Below are 20,066 nucleotides of genomic sequence, written 5' to 3'. Positions count from 1 at the left end.
TAGCTCTCAGAAGAAACAAAAATGGACAGAAAGAAAGAACAGATTCAGTCTTATTCAAAACATGCTATTCCAAAATAGCACTGAAAAATAGAGGTTGAAACTATGGCAAAGAAATCTCAATGGAATTTCAGTATGACTGAAGAAATTTACATTCATTACAAGAATGAGAAGGTACCTTACTTCTTTGAATTTCTGGAAGAAACATGATTATCTGTCTTACAACCTGGTAGTAGCATCTCCCAAACAGTTAACTTTCCCAAATTCAAAGTTTTTCCTAATACATCAGTTCTCTTGGAGCACAGTTTCCCATGATGTCTGGAGTGAAACTGGAATGGTCATAAATTTCAGTAATTTGTAATTTTATCAAGCAAGATGACAGGAGAAGGAAACACAAAAGAATTTTTGTGCAGACTACAAGCCAATGCCAGCATAGACTGCTTTTGATGTTGTAGGAGCAGTTTAAAACATCAATCTCCAGGCCTATGCCATTCCTCACTGCCTGCCTACTACAGTGTGGGACTGTTGTGACTGAAAAGAAGTAGCCTACCACAGAAAAAAATGTACTTTTTCCCTTTAAAGGTTTGCACAAACTTTATTCTTTGCTTCCTGTTTTTGTATCTAAACTTATTTTTTAAAAATTCATTTTAAACAGCACTGATGTAGATAATTAAAAAAAAAAGAAAAAGCAAAGAATTGCGTTAAGTGCAGCTTTTATAATCACGTTCCTACTTTCTTTTTTCCTTTTACATTTACCACAAAAGAAGTATCTTTTCATTGATTTCACTCCAAGGGAAAACATAGGAAATCACTTTTTTGCACAGAGGAGTAAAGTTGTGGACCAGAAACTTGCTTCCCCACAGGACATTTCAGATGGAGAGTTGCAATTTTGCATCATTAAGGCAAAATGAGGAATACTTCCATCACATGACACACAGGTCTCTCCCACTCTGGCCACTGGATAGATCCACAATTAAAAACCTTTGTAATTACTTGTTTGCTTTAAATAGAAAACAGTCATTCTCTTCATTGCTTATCAGTTTGAAAGAAAAGGCCCCTTCCGGCCTTCACTCAGAACTTCAGTCTTGTGATTAGATCAAGCAAATGCAATTGCTTCAAACCAGCAACAGAAAGTAGCAGTTGAGCTAAGTGTCAATTAGTTGTAATCTACTGATCTGATTAGAGGCCTTCACAAATGTTTGGTGACGATTGCAAATAACAGCCAAGCAGATAGGAATGATGCAATACCCAACAGTTTTGGGGTCAGCTCTCGTACAGGAATAGAGGAACAAGAACATCTGTAAGTACGGTATTAAAAATATTATCGTCCACAGCCAGAAGGGCAGGGATAGCAGTCGTACTTTTAAGGAGTGTGTCCATGTGGTTCCTTCCTGTGGCTCCTTGGGGTGCTGCTGAATGTGCTCCAGTGCCAGTTTGTTGTAAGTCTCATTGATTTCAAAGACATAATAAAAAGCTGCAGCACTTGCTAACAAGTACAGCCCCACGCCAATCCAGCCCATCCTCTGGCGGAAGTTCATCATTCTCCATGCTCTGCACCTGAAACAAAAGGTGACAGAAACGTTCAGTACAGCTTGGAAAGAGAGGCAACAGATGAACCTTGGTTTTCATAAGTTAACTTTCTATACCTTTTCATTGCACATTAGTTAAAACACACACATCAATTTCTGAAGACCTGAGTTTTCTCTACATCATAGAAAATCATTACTCTGCCAGCAACAGGTTAATGGCAACAACATAAGAAGCTCCACTGATTGCTCTGGGTGGTTTAGGGCTTGCTGGCTATCAGGATATACCTGGCTTAAGCCAGGTACTTAGGGAATAAAACAAATGTCATCAATTGGGTAAGTTACCTACCCCATCTGCCCTCAATGTCTCTAGACACAGAGATAATGTAAGATTTTCTATAAATAAGTAAAGTTTGGAAAGTTCTTTGATGCCTGCAAGACAGCCAGTAATGGTACCATCACTGCTTGTCTGTGGTGCAGCAACATCCACTTTCATTAAGCTCTAGCTGAGTGCCCATTTATGAACCACAGAAAGAAATTTGAACATGAGGTTCAAGGCTTAGGCTGCACTAAAGGGATGTACCTGCACAAATTATTGGAGCCTCACAGACACTACTGGGCTCAATTTGAGCTACTTCAAATCTTCAGCTTGCCAGATGGGTCTAGGGGACTGGAAACACTCTTCAAAGCAGTCACTAACACTTCAGCTGGAGTGTACCTCCACACAAATGAAGTCTTCACCTCTTCCCCTCCAAACAGCCCTTGCACAGGGCAGGGAGAACCACTGCTTCTCTGAACTTGATTAGGGTTCTCAAAACAACCCGCTTTTTCGGACCTCTGGGCTTTTTACCTTTCAGACCTTTTCCTACAGAGGGGTAAAATCCATCTATGTAGTGCTGTTTTAAGAAAATATATCAGGCCTTTAAAATACCATGCAGAAATGCTTATTGAAAATGCATTATGCATAGAAAACAGTAACAATTCATGGAAGCATTACAGAATTTACCATAAATGATACAAAATCATGACACCATTCTAAATCACCCTTTCTGAGCCAGACCAATCTGCCAGTTTTGTTGGCAATCCTGATTTTACATAACTGAGGGATATTCTCAATCCTGACATGACAGAATGATCAAGACAGCCCTAGAGAAATTGTTCTGGCCCTCAGACTCCTGCATTCATGGTGGCTAAAAGAATCAAACATTCAGGGACATAAATACCTGAGAAGGAACAGTAAATACCTAAAAGAGAACAGTAAACACTTGAGAAGGCTATTGTACACTTAAGTAATGTCAACGTCTCGTTCAGCTGATCCTTCTATATAACTCAGCTGCACGTTTCCCTTTATTACCCCGAGTCAATACGTTTAGTAGGACAACTGAAAAACTGTTGAAAGGAACTGTTCATCTAGAAGGTAAAAACTTGAACGCCAGGTCTGCGTTTACCCGCTAAAGAAGCCGCTGGCTGTTTTTCCCAGCAGTTCGGCATATCCGAGCTGGCTCATGAGTTGTCGCCTTCGAGGAAAATAAACCGTCACAAGGTATGTACATACTGAAAACATAAACACTATCAAAACAGCACCAGATTTAAGAAGGTAAATATCAGCGCGTTTTGATCCTGCCCTTGAGCAGTAGCCAGAAGAGGAACCTTAGCTCCTGGTTATATCAAAAGACGCTGAGCTAACAGACGCTTCTCATTGTTATTCTCCGTTTTCAGACCCAGCTCCAACTTGCAGCTTTTGGGCACACCCGCGATGGTTCTCGGACCCCTTCAGCCCTCAGGGGCTCTCCTCCGGCGACCCCCGCGCACACCGCCCGCCGGACCCGCGCTCCGGGCGAGACGCGCTTCGCCGCCGCGGGTCCTTCTGGGCGCCGGCAGCTCCTTACCTTCCTCCGGCCGAGAAGGAGGGAGCGGGAGGGCGGCGGCGGGCGGCCCGCTCCCCTCAGCCCGCGCCGCGGCGCCGGGAGGCGGCGAGTCCCGCGGGCCCGCCCCGCTGCCCGCCCGCCGCCATGGCCGCCCGCCGGCACCGGCACTTCCGGCTCGGGCCGACGGCTGCCGGGGCGCGCGGCCGCATCCGGGGCGGGCGCCTTGGCCGGCGGCCATCTTGGCTCGGGCGCGCGCCCCTCAGCGGCCGAAGTGGCCTCGCCCAAAATGGCGGCGTCGCCCTGAGGCGGCGCTCGGCTCCTCGTGGGGGGCTGATCCAAAGTGTCTTTCCCTCGTGAGCCCGCCGAGGGAAGTAACAACAACGATTACTAAGAAGTTACAACAGAGACTGAAACAGTCCAGCAAGTGGCAAACGAGTAGTCGATTCCCAGTATATGCTTATACATAAACATGACGTAGTGGATTATTTCTATTAAATTGAATTATCAGGAGATATTATAAGTTTATTATCCCATAGCAACGGGGGTTGGGGATCAGGTGATCTTTAAGGTCCATATGTCTCTATGATCTAGTGGAGAAAAGCTTTTAATGACGCTAAAAGATGGTTTAAATTAACAGCAGAATTACACGCTCAGGTGTGTGCTATGGAATGAGGGCAATGATTTTGGGAGAGTTTGTGAGAACGCGTTCGCCTGAATTCAGGAACTGGGACGTGAGCTCCGTGCCAGTTAACACTGAAATTGCATCGCCTTACGTAGAAGTGAAACCTGTAACTAAATTGTATCCTCAAGTCATGAGAATACAACCGTTTCTTATTGCGAAAGCAGCAGTGGCCACAATTCACTCTCATCAGTTCTCGTTAAGTTGAAGGAGGCTAAAAAAGGATTTGAAAAGAAATACCCAATAAGAAACAAAAGTTGCTAAAGCAATGACTTTTTTTGTTTATGTCTAAATACATAGGATCTTCTGCCACTTTTCTTGGGGACGTAGCAGGTGCGTGTGACACAGTATGTAAGAGCTGCTGCTAAATCAAATCTGTGATGCCTTATCCTGCAATGTTTGGTGTTTCAATGAAAAGCATTAGAAGCTGGTGTTTTGGATTATAGTCAGGACAGCTGATGAAGAAATGCACGGAGCTGCAGATATCAGTAGAGAAAAGGGACACTTGAGAGCCCACAAGAGTCAGAAATACAAATCTCATCATACAGCAACTTCAAATTAAGTCATACTGTTTTGGGTTTTTGTTTTTGGTGTTTTTGTTGTTGTTTTGGGGGAGTTTTTTTGTTTGTTTGTTTTGGGGTTTTTTTTGTTTTGTTTGGTTTTGGTTTTTTTGTTTTGGTGTTGTTGTTTGGTTGGGGGTTTTTGGTTTTGTTTGTTTGGGGGGTTTTGTTGTTGGTTTTTTAAAAATTATTATTATTGTTTTAATGCTCATTGAAGGCCCAAAAGTGACACAAGATGGCGCCCAGAACCACAGGCAGAGCAACCTGAGCAACACCCTGGCTCCCAGGTCAGATATTTTACACTTTACTTCAGCTGAATGAAGATTTCATTATCTTTCCTGAAGTTTAAATAAACCTAAACCTAAATAAACCACTAAATTAGTGTAGTTCTGAGGACACATGTAGATATGAATAGCTACATACAGGTTATTACTCCTGGAACACTTCTCTCAACCAAATGACATTCTTTCCATTCTTGCAGGTGGTGAGGTTCCAGTTGATCTAAAAGTGAATAAAGCTCCTGTATGGCTAACAGACCTTCCACTCAAGCATGGCTATATTGCATTTTCTTATATTGAGGTTGGAGGTAATGATGAACCAGTTTATTTTAAAAAACCCACCTAGATGTCAAAGAGAAGGCTTCCAGTGCAAATTAGTATGTGACTGTGTGAATGTATGGCTTGGCAGTGGATACATGTGCTAAGTGTAAAGCCTGCATTTGCACTTAAGATTCCTAAGAAAAATCAGTGATATGTGGACCTTATTCCTATTTAAGAAGCCTGTCTTTTCACGGAATGGTTGGAGTTGGAAAGAGGATGGTTTAGGATTTAACCTGCTTGTAAACCAAGTAGGTTAAAAGACTCAACCAAGGGTCCTCTGTGATAAACATAGAGCCTGAGATTGTGGCTATAAAGAGAAGGATCTAAAAAATTTGAAGAGTTATAACAGTCACAAGCTGCCTTTGAAGGCTAAGGCATAACACCAGCCAGAGTGATTTGTAGTATTTTTGGGCTAGATCTCAATCTATATAAATTCAGTGTTGTGCTTAATCTCTGCCATAGTAGAGGAAGGGACAGAGCAAATAACTGAGGGTTTGTTGGCTGGTTAGTTTTAGCAGCAGCCTCTAAGGGGGGAGGAAATAATACCAAAATTAGTAGAACAAGAAGCAACTGTTCTCAGCTTTAGACAAATTCCAGTCACAAGTGCTGGTAATAATAAGGGGAAAGAACTCATAACTCTGCATATTGAAATGAGAACATACACCTGGTGGGACTCAAAAGGGTAATATTCAGCTTGGGAAACCAGAGAAGATAGAAGTCTGCTGAATCCAAAGGAAATAATATTTCATGAACAGAATCAAAGAATTAATCATGGGATTTTGTAGCATTAAAAAATAAGTGTTTGACCTAGTTTTGACATACAATGTATTTTTATAGAAATATTTGGTTTATTTTGAAGGTAAACCAGAGAAGCAATGGAGCAGCAAGAGCTGGCTGCTCCATAGAGGGCCGGAGCCAAGTAGAATAACACAGGTGATGGGCCAGAGCCTTGTAGGACACTGATTTGTGATTCATCTAGAACATCACATTCCTGCATCTTTTCCTTCTTAATCCTAACTCTAAACCACTCTTTTGGGTAGAGAACTAGCATCCTTACAGACTGCACATATGTTTGGGTTCCAAGGAAAAACACTCATGTGAATTTTTATCAGTGAGGGCATGAATGCCCAAGCCCAGTCCCACAGAGCCTGAGCAAGGCAAGCAGGGAACACTGGATTCAGACAGGAGTACAGAGCATCAGGCAAGTAACAAGGTAGGTGCAAGGTCAAGCTGGGAAGGCAGCCCACAGGCTAGGGTCAGATGCAGTGAGAACGAGGGCCAGACATCACCTAGGAATTGCCATGAAGGTCCATACTGATAAGAAAAGACTGAGGTCAAGCTAGGAAGTCAGTCTGTGACTCCAGACCCAGATAAACATAGCTTGGCACAGCCATGGCTGAGCTGGGGACATGTACTGATACAGGTCAGGCATGAAAGCACAGGGCTTGGCTAAACTGGGCCTCCTGAGCCCATGGCAGGGGTCAGGTGAGGATTGCTGGGGCTATTAAGGCCTGTTAGGATGCTCAGGATTCTGACAAACTACATAGGATAAATGGGGGTTGACAAGAGGGATCAGAAGAGTTAGTTGTAATCTTTAAGTCAAACAAAGTTTTCATAACTCAGTATTAATAGAAATCAGCCTTTCCTAGGCTTAGATTTTGGCCTAAATAGAAAAGCAAAGGTAGAATACCTGAGATGATTACAAAACCAATATTAGCTTCCAAATGAAAGGCAGAAGCTGAAGGACAGAATGCATCTCACATCCTTTTGGGTGGATCTTATGTTTATATTAGCAGAGTTGTAGTAGGTTCTCACTGACAAGTAATCAAGAAGTGAGAATCTAATAAGAGAAGCATTTCTGTCAAGATGGCATTTGCCTTCGACTTTGTAGGACACTGATTTGTGATTCATCTAGAACATCACATTCCTGCATCTTTTCCTTCTTAATCCTAACTCTAAACCACACTTTTGGGTAGAGAACTAGGTCCTTACAGACTGCATATATGTTTGGGTTCCAAGGAAAAACACTCATGTGAATTTTTATCAGTGAGTGAATGAATGCCCGGTGTTTCTGTAGCTTGTAGCAGCTTTATTTATTAGATGTAGTTACAGTGAATTTTGTAGTATCCTGTCGTGGTGCAATAAATTGTTTTGATCAGTTTCTTATAATTTAGTGCGAGTCAAGAACATTAGTTTGCTTCAATTCATATTTTATTTTATGTTTTATGAATCTTTCATTTGTGTTTTAGAACTTTTGTTTTTTCTGAAAATAAGGCCATAATCCTCTGAGTCTTTTTTTTTCTTGGGTGGTTGTTTTGTCTGTACTGCTGTCTTTCTTTGAATTTTTTTGTTGGTGACACCTGTTTTCTTATAGAGTGTGGCACATTCATTTGGGAACATGCAAGAAACTTTTCGATAGGATTGAATTTTTATATTTTATTTTTTCTCATTTTAAATTGAAATAGTGTATTTGCTTGGTTTGGCTAAATTGACCACATGAAAAAGAGCTATTCAGCGAGGCGAATGGTTATCTTTATCACTTTTGACTTACTTTGTATACTTTGAATTTTTGGGACCTTAAATTACCTTAATCTAAATTCTCAGTTCCTGAAATTCTGCTCCTACTGTTTGTTTTTTGGCAGCAGCCACATCTGAGTTAAGCTTCAGGCAATCGTGTTATCCAGCTTCTTTGAATGCCATCCATACTTTGTTCCTAGTTGTAGAAATATTTATCATGTTTCCAACAAACTTTTTGATATTTACAAATGGAATAAATAGCTATCTCATTCTCTCAAACATCCACAGTACATATCTGCCAAAAGAAGAATTACACACTATAACCCTTTGCCAGTGTGCCTATAAAGAACTGAGTCTTTTATGAAGAAGGGCCTTGGTATTTTAGACTGAACTCTTGTTCATTACTTACCTCTGAATGTACCCCTCATGTCTGCATTGTTCATTATTTACCTCTGAATAATACCTTGCTCATTGTTTACCCTCATGGCTGCATTGTCCCTGCTAAAACAATTCCGGCCGGAAAGAGATAAAATCTTTGCTTTTACCTTCTCCTTTGCAGCCAATTACAAAGTGCCTTCAAAGTTGAGCAAGAACTGACAAAACATACTGAAAGGATATGGGCAGAGGTGTCTGGTAACTGCCTATTCCTCTCTGTGGCATTTATTCAAACAGAGGACAAACACAATTTTTGCAGAAGCAATGCAAATATTGATCTCACAGCTCTAGTGATATGACCCAGCATTGTACTGGCCTAGGAGGAAAGAGAACTTGCAGAATTTTTGTCAAACCAGTTTACAGTTATAAATTGCATTTCAAAAAAAACATTATTCATTACAATTTATTGTTTTTGATGAAATCCCCACAAATAATATAAAAACCACCCAAGTCCACTTCCAAAGCCACCATTAAACTCCTGAGAATTCTGCTTTTCCATGTTTTCAACTAAAGTCATCTCATACTACCAGAAAGGAACAGTTATTAAATTTCCATGCTGAGTTTGCTGCTGTCAACATATTTGGTCATATAAACAAGTTAACTGAAAAATGACCCATGTTAAGAAGAAATACAGAATCCTTCCGTCCATATAGATAGGCCAAGAGAAACATCTGACCATCTCAGAGAGTGACTGCTCCATCCTCACAAGAGGAGTGATCTTTTTTTAAATTTCCACTAATTATCTCTCCTTCAGTGGTGCTTTTGTGAAGCAAGTCAGTAATACATAGAATTATTGTAGAGATTTAGTTATTGCCTCTTCTGAGATTCCCAGTTTCCAGGGTGTACCTATCTTGCTCTAGACTGTAAACTGTATGCAGCAGGGAGTATCTATATTTAGATTTTCCAGAAACATAACTTTCTTTCACTAAACAAATAGTGAAAGAATTCAGTTCAGATCAGGCCTTTTCCCAAGGTCAAAGATCCCAACGTTTTTGCATAGACCAGGATGGAAGTTTGGAGAAGGTAGACAGCATAGTGTTTAAGATTTGTAGAATCTAATATTTCAAAAACAAAAACAAAGGCCAAAACAACAACAACAAACCAAAACAAAACAAACAAAAAACCAAAGAAGCTTCAAAACCTCAACAAAACCAAACCAACCAAACAAAAAGAACTGGATGTGTGTGTCTTTTAGGAACCTCTTCCCTCTGTCCTGTTAGAGCTTAGGAATTACCCATAGTTACTAACATTAAAATGTACTGCAAGAGGCATATATGTAAGATATCCACCCATATAATATGAGGCTTGAGAGGTTCTTAGTGCCAGAAATGTCTGCATAGATTATAAAAAAATAGAACTTGTCTGAGGCAATGGGAAATCGCTGTCAGAGGCAGGCTGGATGACAGAAATACCTGATGGTTTATCCAAGCTCCAGACCTGCTGAGCACCTTGTTTCTCATGGAAGTGCTCGATATCAGCTCAGCTGAGAGGGCCAGCACCAGAGGAGAGGCTTTCATACAAATGTCATCAACTAGAAGTAAATCTTCATCCTCATCTGTAAGGAGGGCTCCTGTTGTTGTCCTGTTGTTTATCTTTAGTGAAAGATAAAAGTCTGTTCACTGTAGCTGTGAAGCTTTTAAGTACTCACTTACCCTTTTACCTGAATTTGCCTTTTTCTGAAGGCCATGCTAGAGATCTGTACCAGAAATCAGCACAGAGATCCAGAATGACTTGAACATTCATACAGAGATATTAACAGCAGTTGATGGTTACTCTGGTTACTCTCAAAGGGAAAACTTCAATAATTTATCAGTAAGTAAGTATTTGCATTTCATTTAACAAAAGCACATTAAGCAGTATTTGCAAATCTTTAAAGCAAAAGTCATTATGTTTTTTCCTTACTGTGCAGAATTTTTAAGCTGCTGCTCTGTGCTATATAAAAGGGAATTTCAGTAATGCCTACTGTCATATACTCTGTCATATAATTCCAAGTGAATATTTAAATATCTCCAGCTTAGCACATTTATTACTGCATTTGTTGGCATTCTTAAAGAGGAGAAATGTCCACTTCTCCACACAAATGTATGCTTGATTTGCCTTTCAACCACACAATGTAAACATAATCATCATAAAACCAGGAAGGTACTGGGAGAATAAAGAAATACACTGTTATGAGACTGTTAGAAGTGTAAGTGCATCCAAATCAACACATTCTCCACATGAAAGAGTACCTGGCTTAAATTAGTGTGTCACTGTAAGTGCATTTCTGCACTGCTTTTTTAATAGGAGTTAGAGCACCTCCATTCTAAAATGATGCCTCTACACAGTGCAGAACATTTTTGCCAGGAGTTATAGTGGTCTGGGTAACTGTTACCAGTTGAAGTGCTTTACCAGTGAATCCAGTGCATAAATGGTGATGTTGCAATGGGTTGTGATGCAAACTTAAACCTATCCTGATCTGGGTGTTGAAGCAGAGGTTACCACTTCAAGGTTTTTTCATCTTCTATTCTGTCACTCTTTTTTCACAAGGTAGAAACTATGATTCTCAGGTTGTTGGCAAGTTTTTGAAGCGCTAGTTCTAAGTGCTTTGGCAAAACAGCCTCTGAAGCAGTGGAAAATCTTTAGATTGGTAAAATTAGGCAGCCTGATTCTTTTCTGGAGTGGCTTCACACAGTGAAAATGCTTAGAGACTTGGTTAGCCAGCACTGCACTGGTGGGTGAGAACAGCACCCTAACCTAGGAGGATCAGAAAGAACAGTGGAACAGAAGGTGTAGATGCTCCTTCTCTGAAAATCTGCACAAATAAGGGCCCCAAAACCCCACCAATGTTAGCCAGCAACACAAGAGTTTTGTAACTGTAGAAAAGTCTGTGACAGCTGCAACTTGTCCTTTCCCCAGCTGTGTGGAGAGATGGAAAACCAGTCTTTTGGGGCTATTGTCATTGATAGCAAGTGGAGATGATTAGCAACAGGTTTGAATTCTCTCAAGATTGAGTAGGTGAGATCCTTTGACAAGACCCACATACCTATTATTTTCCCTCACCCCAATCCAGGCTTCATCATCTTCAGATGTCCTACAAATTGTGGTCAGTCCTTCTGGCAGGCTCTTTTGGTTTGCAGAGTAGCCAAAATCTAACCTGAAACCACTATCAGCTTTACCTTCAAGACATCTGGGCTAACTTCTAATTCTCTGGCTTATAAAACCATTTTCTTGAGAGAACTCTATAGTCCAAGTAGCTGAAAAATTACATAAGTGCTTGAAACACTTTTATGACAGCTCCTTAGCATATCCTGAGGCCTCTGCCATCTAAGTGGTGGCATGAGGGCTTTCCTCTGGTTTAGGGTGTTCCTCAACCTGTCTTCTCCTAGCAGGCCTCCATGTAAAAAAGAATCCCACTTCATGGGCTTGGTGCAAATGGAGCAGAAATAACCACTACACAAAGTTCTGAGAGTTCAAGAAGAACATTCCTCTAACTTGTCCTCCGTCTGATTTGTTTAGCTTGTTTTCCAAGTAAATAAAAGAGGGAGTGTGTATGTATCTGTGTTTATTGCACAATTTCAGAAACAAGTATATAGATCTCTTTTGGACATTGAGCTTCTGTATGTATTGGGACAGTTGCCACTTGGGTAATGGAAATTGGGTTCTGATGAAGGGAATAGGTACAATGTTAGCTCATTCCTTATCAAACAATGGGAATCTTCATAGGCACAGGTTAGGACAAACTTTTCATCCATGTGAAAATCTTTCTTCAGAGGTCACACCAGAAAACTGAGGCTCAAGGCAAGCAGTTTTCATCCCTTCAGTCACTAACATTCCTTCCCTTCTCCAGAAGCTCTGAGAGAAGGGAAAATCCCAAATTGACATTGACATTGTATGTTCAACTCTAAAGGCTGCTCTTGTACATGTGGTACATTCATATGAAGCACAGAATTGGCCTGTTCAGAACCACTAGGAATATTTGCTGTGATCCTGCCTGTAGAAGTGTCCCTTTTAGTTGTCAGAAAAGTGACTGGGAAGCAATACCTGTGCAGGCAGCTCCAAAATGACACCCTGGGATTGTAACAAGTCCTGCATTTGGATGTGCTCATTGCCTAAGCTTCATTTACAGACTGTCAGGCACTGAGTATGTGAGATAATAAATTTAATAGCACAGTGATACAACAAGTATTAATGGAATTTATCATCTATGCAGCTACAAGTGTCTTACAGGATCTAGGCAATCTAAAATGTCTGGAAGTTTGTGATTCTAAATGAGCTATCTATTTCACTTTACAAGCCCGAGCATCTAGTAAATGCTCAGAGCTATAAGCAAATTGTAGTCTCAGTTGATTTATTGTTGATGGTGGTTTGGCTTGGTTTTTTTTTCCCCCTTTTTCCTTTTACATTACAGTTGATTAGCTCCTGTTTTCTAAAACTTTTCTCCTGAACTTCCAGTTCTTTTCTACATGAAAGAACTGTAGAAAGTTCTTTCTACAGAAAGAACTTCTGTAGTAAGTTCTTCTTTCAGAAGAGTTGCATGTAGTAGGAGGCAGAACTGGGATGTTACAGGACAGAGTTTTGGTAATGTGGAGGAGATATATATGTATAGTTTAATCTTTGTTTATGAGACTGGTACTTGAGCAAAGGGGGGAAAAAGCCTCTTTTGGTTATTGAGTGTGGGGATTAGATAGTGTTTTGGAATGCACTCTGAGTGGGAAAAAGCCAAGGATGGGGGATGACTGGTGGAGCAAGACAGGTTGTATTCCTGCCTCTAGGAGAGTAGTCAGTAGGAGTCAAGTCAGTGCACCATTGGTGTTTAAGTATGAAAGATTTGTCAGCACAAGAGGAACAGCACCTGACTCAAAGCAGGGCTTTCCCACTGTGCTTCTAGATTATCACCCAGAAGCATCTTTAGTTAACTTCAGGATAGTTGTGGCATGTCTGAAAGGACTCTTGTCTGTGCAAGAGAAGCTCATTTTGGTTAGGATTGGGGTTGTTTCCAAAAGCTTTTCTACATCTTGTTGATGAAGCTTGAATTTCCTCTGTGTGTCACTGGCAAAAATGAGGTGTTTCCTTCTGCAACATCCTCATATACTGGGAATACTATCAGAGGGATTTGGTTTGTTTTGTTTTGTTTTTTTTTTTTCTTTAATGCACTAAAGTTGGTTGGCTTTGGAATACTGCTGGCACGGGCTTTGGAATTGCTTTTCTCCATCTATTCTTTTTGCACTTGTAAGACTGGACATTGTGGTAGCTTTTGAAAAAGATGGAAATTGCTGCCCTTCCCACAGAGGAAAGCCAGTATCTCCTGATGGGACTGCACAAAATCAGCAAGCACAATGGCCTGTGAACTGTTGGTGAACTCTAAGCATTTAAACAAAACAGGAAAAGGGTCCTCAGTCACTGGAGCCATGAGAAGAAAGTGCAAGTGATGGTGTAGCCCACACCAGACTTGTATCTTTCCTGTTTTCTCAGTTTTAGCAGTTTAAAATGTTCAACTGTAGCCCCAAACAACTCATGGAAATGGAGAACCACTGGAGTGAGGACATGTTCTTTAGGTCACCTGAACATGTCCTCACCAGGAGAAGCAAAGACAGATGTAAGCCAGCAAAATATGGGACAATAGTGGTAGGATTCATATATGTCCAGATCACTTTATATGAATTTATATACATGAGGTATGTGTCCATGTCACTCTGATTTCCATTCATTATATTAAAATAGCTACTTTTTTTAAAAATAATAAATTACAGCAATGCAAAATATGTGATAAGATGGCTCATTTTGCTGTAAGCATGCTCCCAGAATTGTTATAGGTACTTAAAACCACCTGATTAAAAAAATCACTAACAGCTATAAGCAGAATAACTCTCTTAGCATGAAACTGTAGCTGGAGAAAACCTCACTGCAGCTTAGTCTGTATTCAAGTCTCAGTGCAAACCTTAATAAACTGCTAGGTCACCCAAATCCTTCAGAGAACAACATTTCAGAATTTCCTTGCACATAAAGTTTGAATCATTTTAACTACACTGAAGCAACCACCAAAGTATATCTCCCCATATGTCTGCATTGACAGAGTTTGCATGAGCATTATTTCCACAGAGCTGCTTGCCATAGTAAAAGGCAAGACAGCTACACTAATGTAGCTGTGTGTCTGTGTCCACAGTTGGGTTTGGACTAGCAGAAGTTATTCAGTTTAAAAAAATCTGCTCCAACTGCCATAATTATACTGGCACAGGACTTTGTCATCTTTTGTCTTGGCCACATAGATTTTTTTGTGACTTTAAATTCTTTATTCATTGATGAAATGCTTTCCTTGGCTTATGAGCTTATACAGAGTCTGTCCCCAGCATGCTACATGACAAGCAAGCAAACTTGGCAGCCAGACCTTTTCTTACTTTCCTGCAGCATACACATTCATCAGAGCTCAGGATAGAAAACTTTTTGAGCTGTATATAAAGTAAGATGTACCTTCTCATAAAGGTACTTTCCTTGCACTTTCAAAAAACCCCTTAGTTATCCTGTTTTCATGGTTGGAACAGAAGAGCTTGCTGTGCTCTCAGTGTGACAGGTAGCCATCTAAGCAGCACTGGGCTGGTCATCTGCCAGATATTGTTACTCTCTTTTGTAAGGTTTTTGAGCTTTTCTAGCTGAATTTCTTCTTCTGATCTCTAAAAGATCAGAAATACCAAAGAGCCTCAGGCAGTACTCATTAATCCTTCTTTTATTTATAAAATCAGAATACTGAAGCATAAACTGCATAGGTTGTCAGGTGAGTGGGGAGTAGAGGTGAACCACTTCTTCCCCATCCCTGCTGCTGCTGTAAAGTAGGATTGCCACCAAAAGAGGCAGTTTGATGCCTTCTCTTCCTGGCTTCTTTTTTCCAACCCATTCACTGCCTTGTGCCACTATAACGAGGTAGGAAAAAGAATGGTGATACAGACTAAGGAATTGGTTTAGGCTAAGACTTAAATACTGTTGGCAACTTCTGGGTTTGTTTAAGTCCATCTAAGTTCCTGGCTCCCTTATTCTGTTCTTGCACAGCCACATAAGCACATGGACTGTCGTGAAGGAGGGTGTGGCAGAAAGTGAGAATCAATGTCAGTTTCTGGAGGGACTGTGGCTCTGAACAGCAACACCTGATTTAGCTGTCTGTACAATAACTGTCTCATTTCCAGCTGTGCTCTCTCCATAGGCACCCAGTCCCTCAGAGCAGAGCAGCTGGGCAGCATCAGGTGCTAGAGGGGTCCCTCCTGGGAGCCATGACCAGAGCCCCACGATGGGCAGGTGTCATGTGGCCCTTGGCAAGGGATAGCCATGGCATGTTTGAATTCAGACATCAGAAATGAGCTTTCACCCCCAGGACTAACGTTCACTGATTTATCATTTAAAAGCTGCTGGCCAAGAGCACAGTCAGAAAGTATCCAGACAATAGCAGCAGGTTTGTATTTTCCCAGAAATTAGGCAAAAAGCAAACATAAATTGTAGAAACTCAGCTTCTGTCACACACGTTCTCTAGTGAAACACTGTGAAAGAAGTCTTATCTGTCCTTTTGATGAATCTTGCAATGATTAAGCAGTTGTAGATATAGCAGAGAGCTGAGGAAATGGCAGCCCACCATGCTTCTCATACATTTCTCTCTGGCTGCCTCACTGGTGATGACAAGTTCCACATGCTGTGTGGCACCTGGTCTACTCTTTGAGTGTCTCTCTCAGGGCCCAGAAGCTGCAGTGCAGCACATGCAGAGTGTTCCTTGTGTTCCTTCCTACCTACAACTGCACTCCAGCAGTGCTGTGTTAGCACGTGGTCTGACTTGGTGGTTTGGCTGACTGGAGAAAGGGGAGACCTGTTCTGATACAGAAGGCTCAGCCCGCCCTCCTGTCCATCCACAGCAGAGTAACAACTGTCTTGTAATAATAAAAAATGCAAATAAAAGTAAAAACCCTAAACTGCAGGCAATGTAAATCACCACCTTCTTTCTGCTCATTGCAAAAGATCCTATTGTGACTTCTGCCAGGTGCTGAAAAATAATTCAAAAAATACTGAGAAAATATACTTTGATAAATAATTAAATGGAGATGCCTCATATTATCCTAAAATGAATTTCCATGGAATTTCACTAACTTGTGCCACATTGCAAGTATCCAGCTTTGTCAGAGCCCCTGTATTTGTTGAAAGGGTTAGAAGACAAGGTGTGAGAGGTTCCAGCTAAACAAGGGAAACCTGCTTTGGCCTGTAGCTGAAGCTAAGATGAAGAGGAAGATAGTTCTGATTGCTGGAGGGCTCAAGATCCTAATCAACCCTCACCCCTTTAATTAGCATGAAGCAGCTCATGAGTTGCAGCTTACAGAGTTGGGCCACAGCAAGTCACAGGAATAGTCAGCTTGTTCCTGATCAGGAGTTGCATAAATATTACCCTGGGGCTTCCTGTGGTCACAGGTTTGGCATTGCCTGAACAGGCTCTGCAATGTAAACAGAGGATTATAATTTATTTAGCAAAATTGTACAGCAAGATGCAGTACAGAGGCACATCAGGTGAAATGTTTCCCACATCTGCAGTTGTTCAAGGGTTAAGATTCAAAAAGTATAGTTTAAAATGAAGGCATTTACCAGCTTTATCCTTCCTAAGGTAGAACCTGGTCTTTGATATATGTCATACAAGTTTGTCTGTATTGGAACAAAGCAAATTCCTCCTTTTTAGTGCATGTGCTTCATTTCCACAGGAGTTAGGAATGCACAACACCTCTAAAAACCTGCTCTCCTGCATCTGGAAAAAATACATAAGTATTTCTGTCTCTGCAGACTGTGTTGTAGATTGGTCTGAAGCCATGATATTTCTTAATATAATAGAAATAAATAATTTTGGAAGTTGGCTTCAATAATTTCATATTTCAATATATTCATATTCCATTCTGATACAAATATAAATTTTGAGCTTAATATACTGATGCAAATTTTAATAAAGTCTAAAATAAGTCCAGTGAAATGATAGCTGAAATAAAGCACTGATATTGGCAAGACAAAACACTTCATAACAAGAAACCCAAGTCAATTTGTTTCAGGATTCTTATATTAATATGATAATGTTTGATAAAGTCTTGTATTTTTGAGTTACAATTTTTTTTCCAAAATTACCATGCTCCCATAAAATGTTTAAATACCAGTGAAGCATTCTGCAACAGGAATCATGCTATCAAAATACATTTACTAATTCTAATTACATTAACAAATAAACTGAAAAAATGTGCGAATACGGTTAAGATAAAAAGTGTTCTGTAAAATAAAGATTAGAACATAGCAGTGGCAAATAAGATGAAGGAGAAAAAGAAAGCTATTTATTCCTCAAAGCAACCACAAATGGAGAAAACATATTATGATACAAATTGTAAAAAACTATTGGTTTGTTCGCAGGTGGTTCCATTCCTTGCCTATTTTCCAATATACCCTTGGGTCAAGATAACTGCACTGTTCATGTGAGTAATGACAGGAACGTAAAATGCTTTCTACCAACTCCCTAAATCAATTACCCCTTTCATATTTCTTAGGGCTTGCACCCTTTCCTTTGCATGGATACTTCTACCAGTACTTTTTTTATTTTCCAGTACTCTGCTGAAGTTATAAAACCGCATTTGGTGTGGCACTGTGAGTCAGCAGAACTCGCTGAGCAGTTCCCACTGCACAGGGCTCCAGGGCTGGTTTCACAGAAAGCATCATCACAGAAGCATCATCTGCACCTCAGCTCAGGATTGCAGGTACTGCAATCCAACCCCTCTGTGAAGGACATCGTTATTGTAAAGGCCGTGCTTTCCATTCCTGGAGAGACAGAGAAAAATGTTCAGACTGAAATCGTGATCGTTTCAGATGAAGGGGAAAAACAAAAACGGGGAAATTATACTTTGCTAGGAGACAGCACAGTAATTCAGACTGAAAGATTCTTCCTCTAAAATGAAGCACAGAACAGCTGCCTCATATGAGTATTTAAGGATCCACAACCCAAAAATTAGAATGCCAATCCATGCTTGCATTGCCTGCCTTCTGCCTCTTGCAAAAGAAAGTTAAATATCAGATAGCCATTATTGCAAACTCTGTTTAATCCCTGCAGATACTTGCAAATTCTGGAAGAAGGCTCTGCAGTGAAGACTCATGTTTACTTGGAACATTTTTTCTGTGAAAGATGTACAGACCAAGTACTTTCAGGAGCACCCATAGGAAGTGTAAGTACTGTGTAGAATGCTCCTCCCTAGGAAACCAAAATCCCTGGGGGCATCCGCGGGCCACGCCCCCGGGCCCCGGCCGGGCCAGGCCCAGAAAGGGGCGCTGTCTCTTTAAGGCGGCGGCGCGCGCGCCCCCTGGTGGCGGCGGAGCGGAGTCCGGGGGGCGGGCGCGGCCCCGCGGTGCTGCGGCGGGGCGGGAGCGTCCCGGTGCCGCCCCGCGAGGTGGGTGGGAGCGGAGCGGAGGGGACGGCCCGGAGGAGGAGGAAGTGGAGGCGGCTCTGAATAGCGGGCAAATGGGGAGCTGAGCGGCTGCAGCAGCAGCAGCAGCAGCACCGCGGCCGCGCAGCAGCAGCAGCAGCAGCGGCGGCGGCGGCGGCGGGCGGGCACGGAGGCGAGCTCGGCGGCGGGGTCCGTGCGTGCGGGCGCTGCGGGCGTGCCGCGGGGCGGGCGGCAGCGGCGGCGTGCCTGCTCGCCTGGGCGCTCCGGGGCTGGTGCAGGGAGCGGCTTCTCTGTGCCTCGGCGAGCTGCCCGCCGGTGCGGGGAAGGGCCTGTCGGGGCTGCCCGCCTGCCGGGGGCTGCCCCTGGCGCGGCTCGGCGGTTCAGCGGGGCGGGCGGGGAGCAGCGGCCGCCGCGGGGAACCGGCTGATCCTCCTTTCTCCGCTTCTCTTCCAGCCGTCGTTTGGCAGGCGCCGAGTGCGAGCGGCAGCTGCGCTGCCCCGCCGCCCCGGACTGGTCGCCTGCTCGCGGGGCGGCACCATGCAGACCTTCCTGAAGGGGAAGCGGGTGGGATACTGGCTGAGCGAGAAGAAGATCAGGAAACTGAATTTCCAGGCCTTCGCCGAGCTGTGCCGGTAAGGAGGCGGCCCTCGCCGCGGGGAGCGCCGGGGCGGCCCCGGGATGGGGCTGGGGACGCTCCGTGCTCGGCCGTGGTCCGCGCCGCCCTCGGGCGTACCGCACTCGCTGCGTGGCTCCGCGGAGCCGCCTCTGCCCGCCGGGGCCGGGGCCGCCGCGCTCGCAGTGCCCCGGGCACCCCGCCCCGCTGCCGCCGGGCCAGGCTAAGCGCTCCTGCTTCCCGCTCACCTGGGCGCTGCCGGGCGCTCCAGGGAAACACTATCCGGCATGGTGCGGCGTTCCCGTGGGTGTGCCAGGGCCCGGCACAGCACCGCCTTACTGCCCGCCTGGGTGCACTCCTGCCCTCTGCTTCCAGAGAGGTCTCTGGTATTCCCGTTGAAATAGGGTAATTTGGGATCTTTGCGGACCCTCTTCCAAAGACGAGTTATTATAGAAAGAGTCAAATGTTTGGGAAGAACTTTCCTTCAAGTTCTGTGAAAGCGCATAAAATTAGGGTCTGCAAACCCATGAGTAAGCTTGTATTCATTTGGGATGTGAATGAGACATCTGAAGATGGTATAACTGTCCGAGTTATGCATCTATTTTGTGCTGTCCCAGAGGTAAAGGTTAGTTTGATAAGCTGTAATTAGACTTTATCTGAATAGCTTAGAGGATAATTTTTGCTGTATGTTACACAATTTTATTATTTAATTGGTAGTTTAAACTCCATGTGTGGGTCCAAGGTCTTGTGATACATACATTATAGCTATGGGTACTGAATAATAGCTTTTTATTACTTCATTCTAATACTACATTTATAACGAGGAGACTAAATCAGTTTTGATAATTGAAAAATGTGCT

The 20,066-nt window shown here is 42.6% G+C and overlaps 3 protein-coding genes across 10 annotated transcripts in view; 2 read left to right on the top strand and 1 right to left on the bottom strand.

Annotated features, from left to right (window-relative positions):
• Window positions 1–561: 561 nt before the first annotated feature.
• LYSET (lysosomal enzyme trafficking factor) lies at window positions 562–3,550 on the bottom strand. Of its 3 annotated transcripts, XM_054634019.2 has the most exons (3): window positions 3,413–3,549; window positions 2,972–3,040; window positions 562–1,554 (listed from the first exon to the last, which is right to left on the bottom strand). In XM_054634019.2, exons 2-3 carry the CDS (start codon window positions 3,028–3,030, stop codon window positions 1,143–1,145), a joined length of 471 nt encoding a protein of 156 aa, XP_054489994.1. In that variant the 5' UTR covers window positions 3,031–3,040; window positions 3,413–3,549; the 3' UTR covers window positions 562–1,142. The 3 variants fall into 3 exon arrangements, with proteins under 3 accessions (XP_054489994.1, XP_054489995.1, XP_077036752.1); XM_054634020.2 differs by lacking the exon at window positions 2,972–3,040 and having other exon boundaries at window positions 3,413–3,550; XM_077180637.1 differs by lacking the exons at window positions 2,972–3,040; window positions 3,413–3,549 and adding an exon at window positions 2,107–2,479.
• On the top strand, window positions 3,260–5,178 carry LOC129121113 (uncharacterized). Of its 2 annotated transcripts, XM_077180636.1 has the most exons (4): window positions 3,260–3,840; window positions 4,371–4,403; window positions 4,517–4,917; window positions 5,112–5,178. In XM_077180636.1, the coding sequence occupies exons 1-2, from the start codon at window positions 3,280–3,282 to the stop codon at window positions 4,398–4,400; spliced, it is 591 nt and encodes a 196-aa protein (XP_077036751.1). In that variant the 5' UTR covers window positions 3,260–3,279; the 3' UTR covers window positions 4,401–4,403; window positions 4,517–4,917; window positions 5,112–5,178. The 2 variants fall into 2 exon arrangements, with proteins under 2 accessions (XP_077036751.1, XP_077036750.1); XM_077180635.1 differs by having other exon boundaries at window positions 4,371–4,917.
• Window positions 5,179–18,262: 13,084 nt separating this feature from the next.
• The window catches only part of ITPK1 (inositol-tetrakisphosphate 1-kinase), a 140,727-nt gene continuing 138,923 nt past the window's right edge, over window positions 18,263–20,066 (top strand). Inside the window, exons 1-2 of one of the 5 annotated variants that reach the window (XM_054634017.2) lie at window positions 18,263–18,374; window positions 19,047–19,225. In XM_054634017.2, coding sequence (XP_054489992.2) covers window positions 18,335–18,374; window positions 19,047–19,225 — 219 coding nt within the window. In that variant the 5' untranslated portion in view covers window positions 18,263–18,334. The other 4 variants (XM_077180631.1, XM_054634018.2, XM_077180633.1 and 1 more) reach the window with 4 other exon arrangements.

This window comes from Agelaius phoeniceus, chromosome 6 (genome assembly GCF_051311805.1).
Source record: "Agelaius phoeniceus isolate bAgePho1 chromosome 6, bAgePho1.hap1, whole genome shotgun sequence".
Lineage (NCBI taxonomy): Eukaryota > Metazoa > Chordata > Aves > Passeriformes > Icteridae > Agelaius > Agelaius phoeniceus.
The sequence above is the reverse complement of the archived record's forward strand: the minus strand, read 5'-3'. Positions and strand labels throughout refer to the sequence as shown.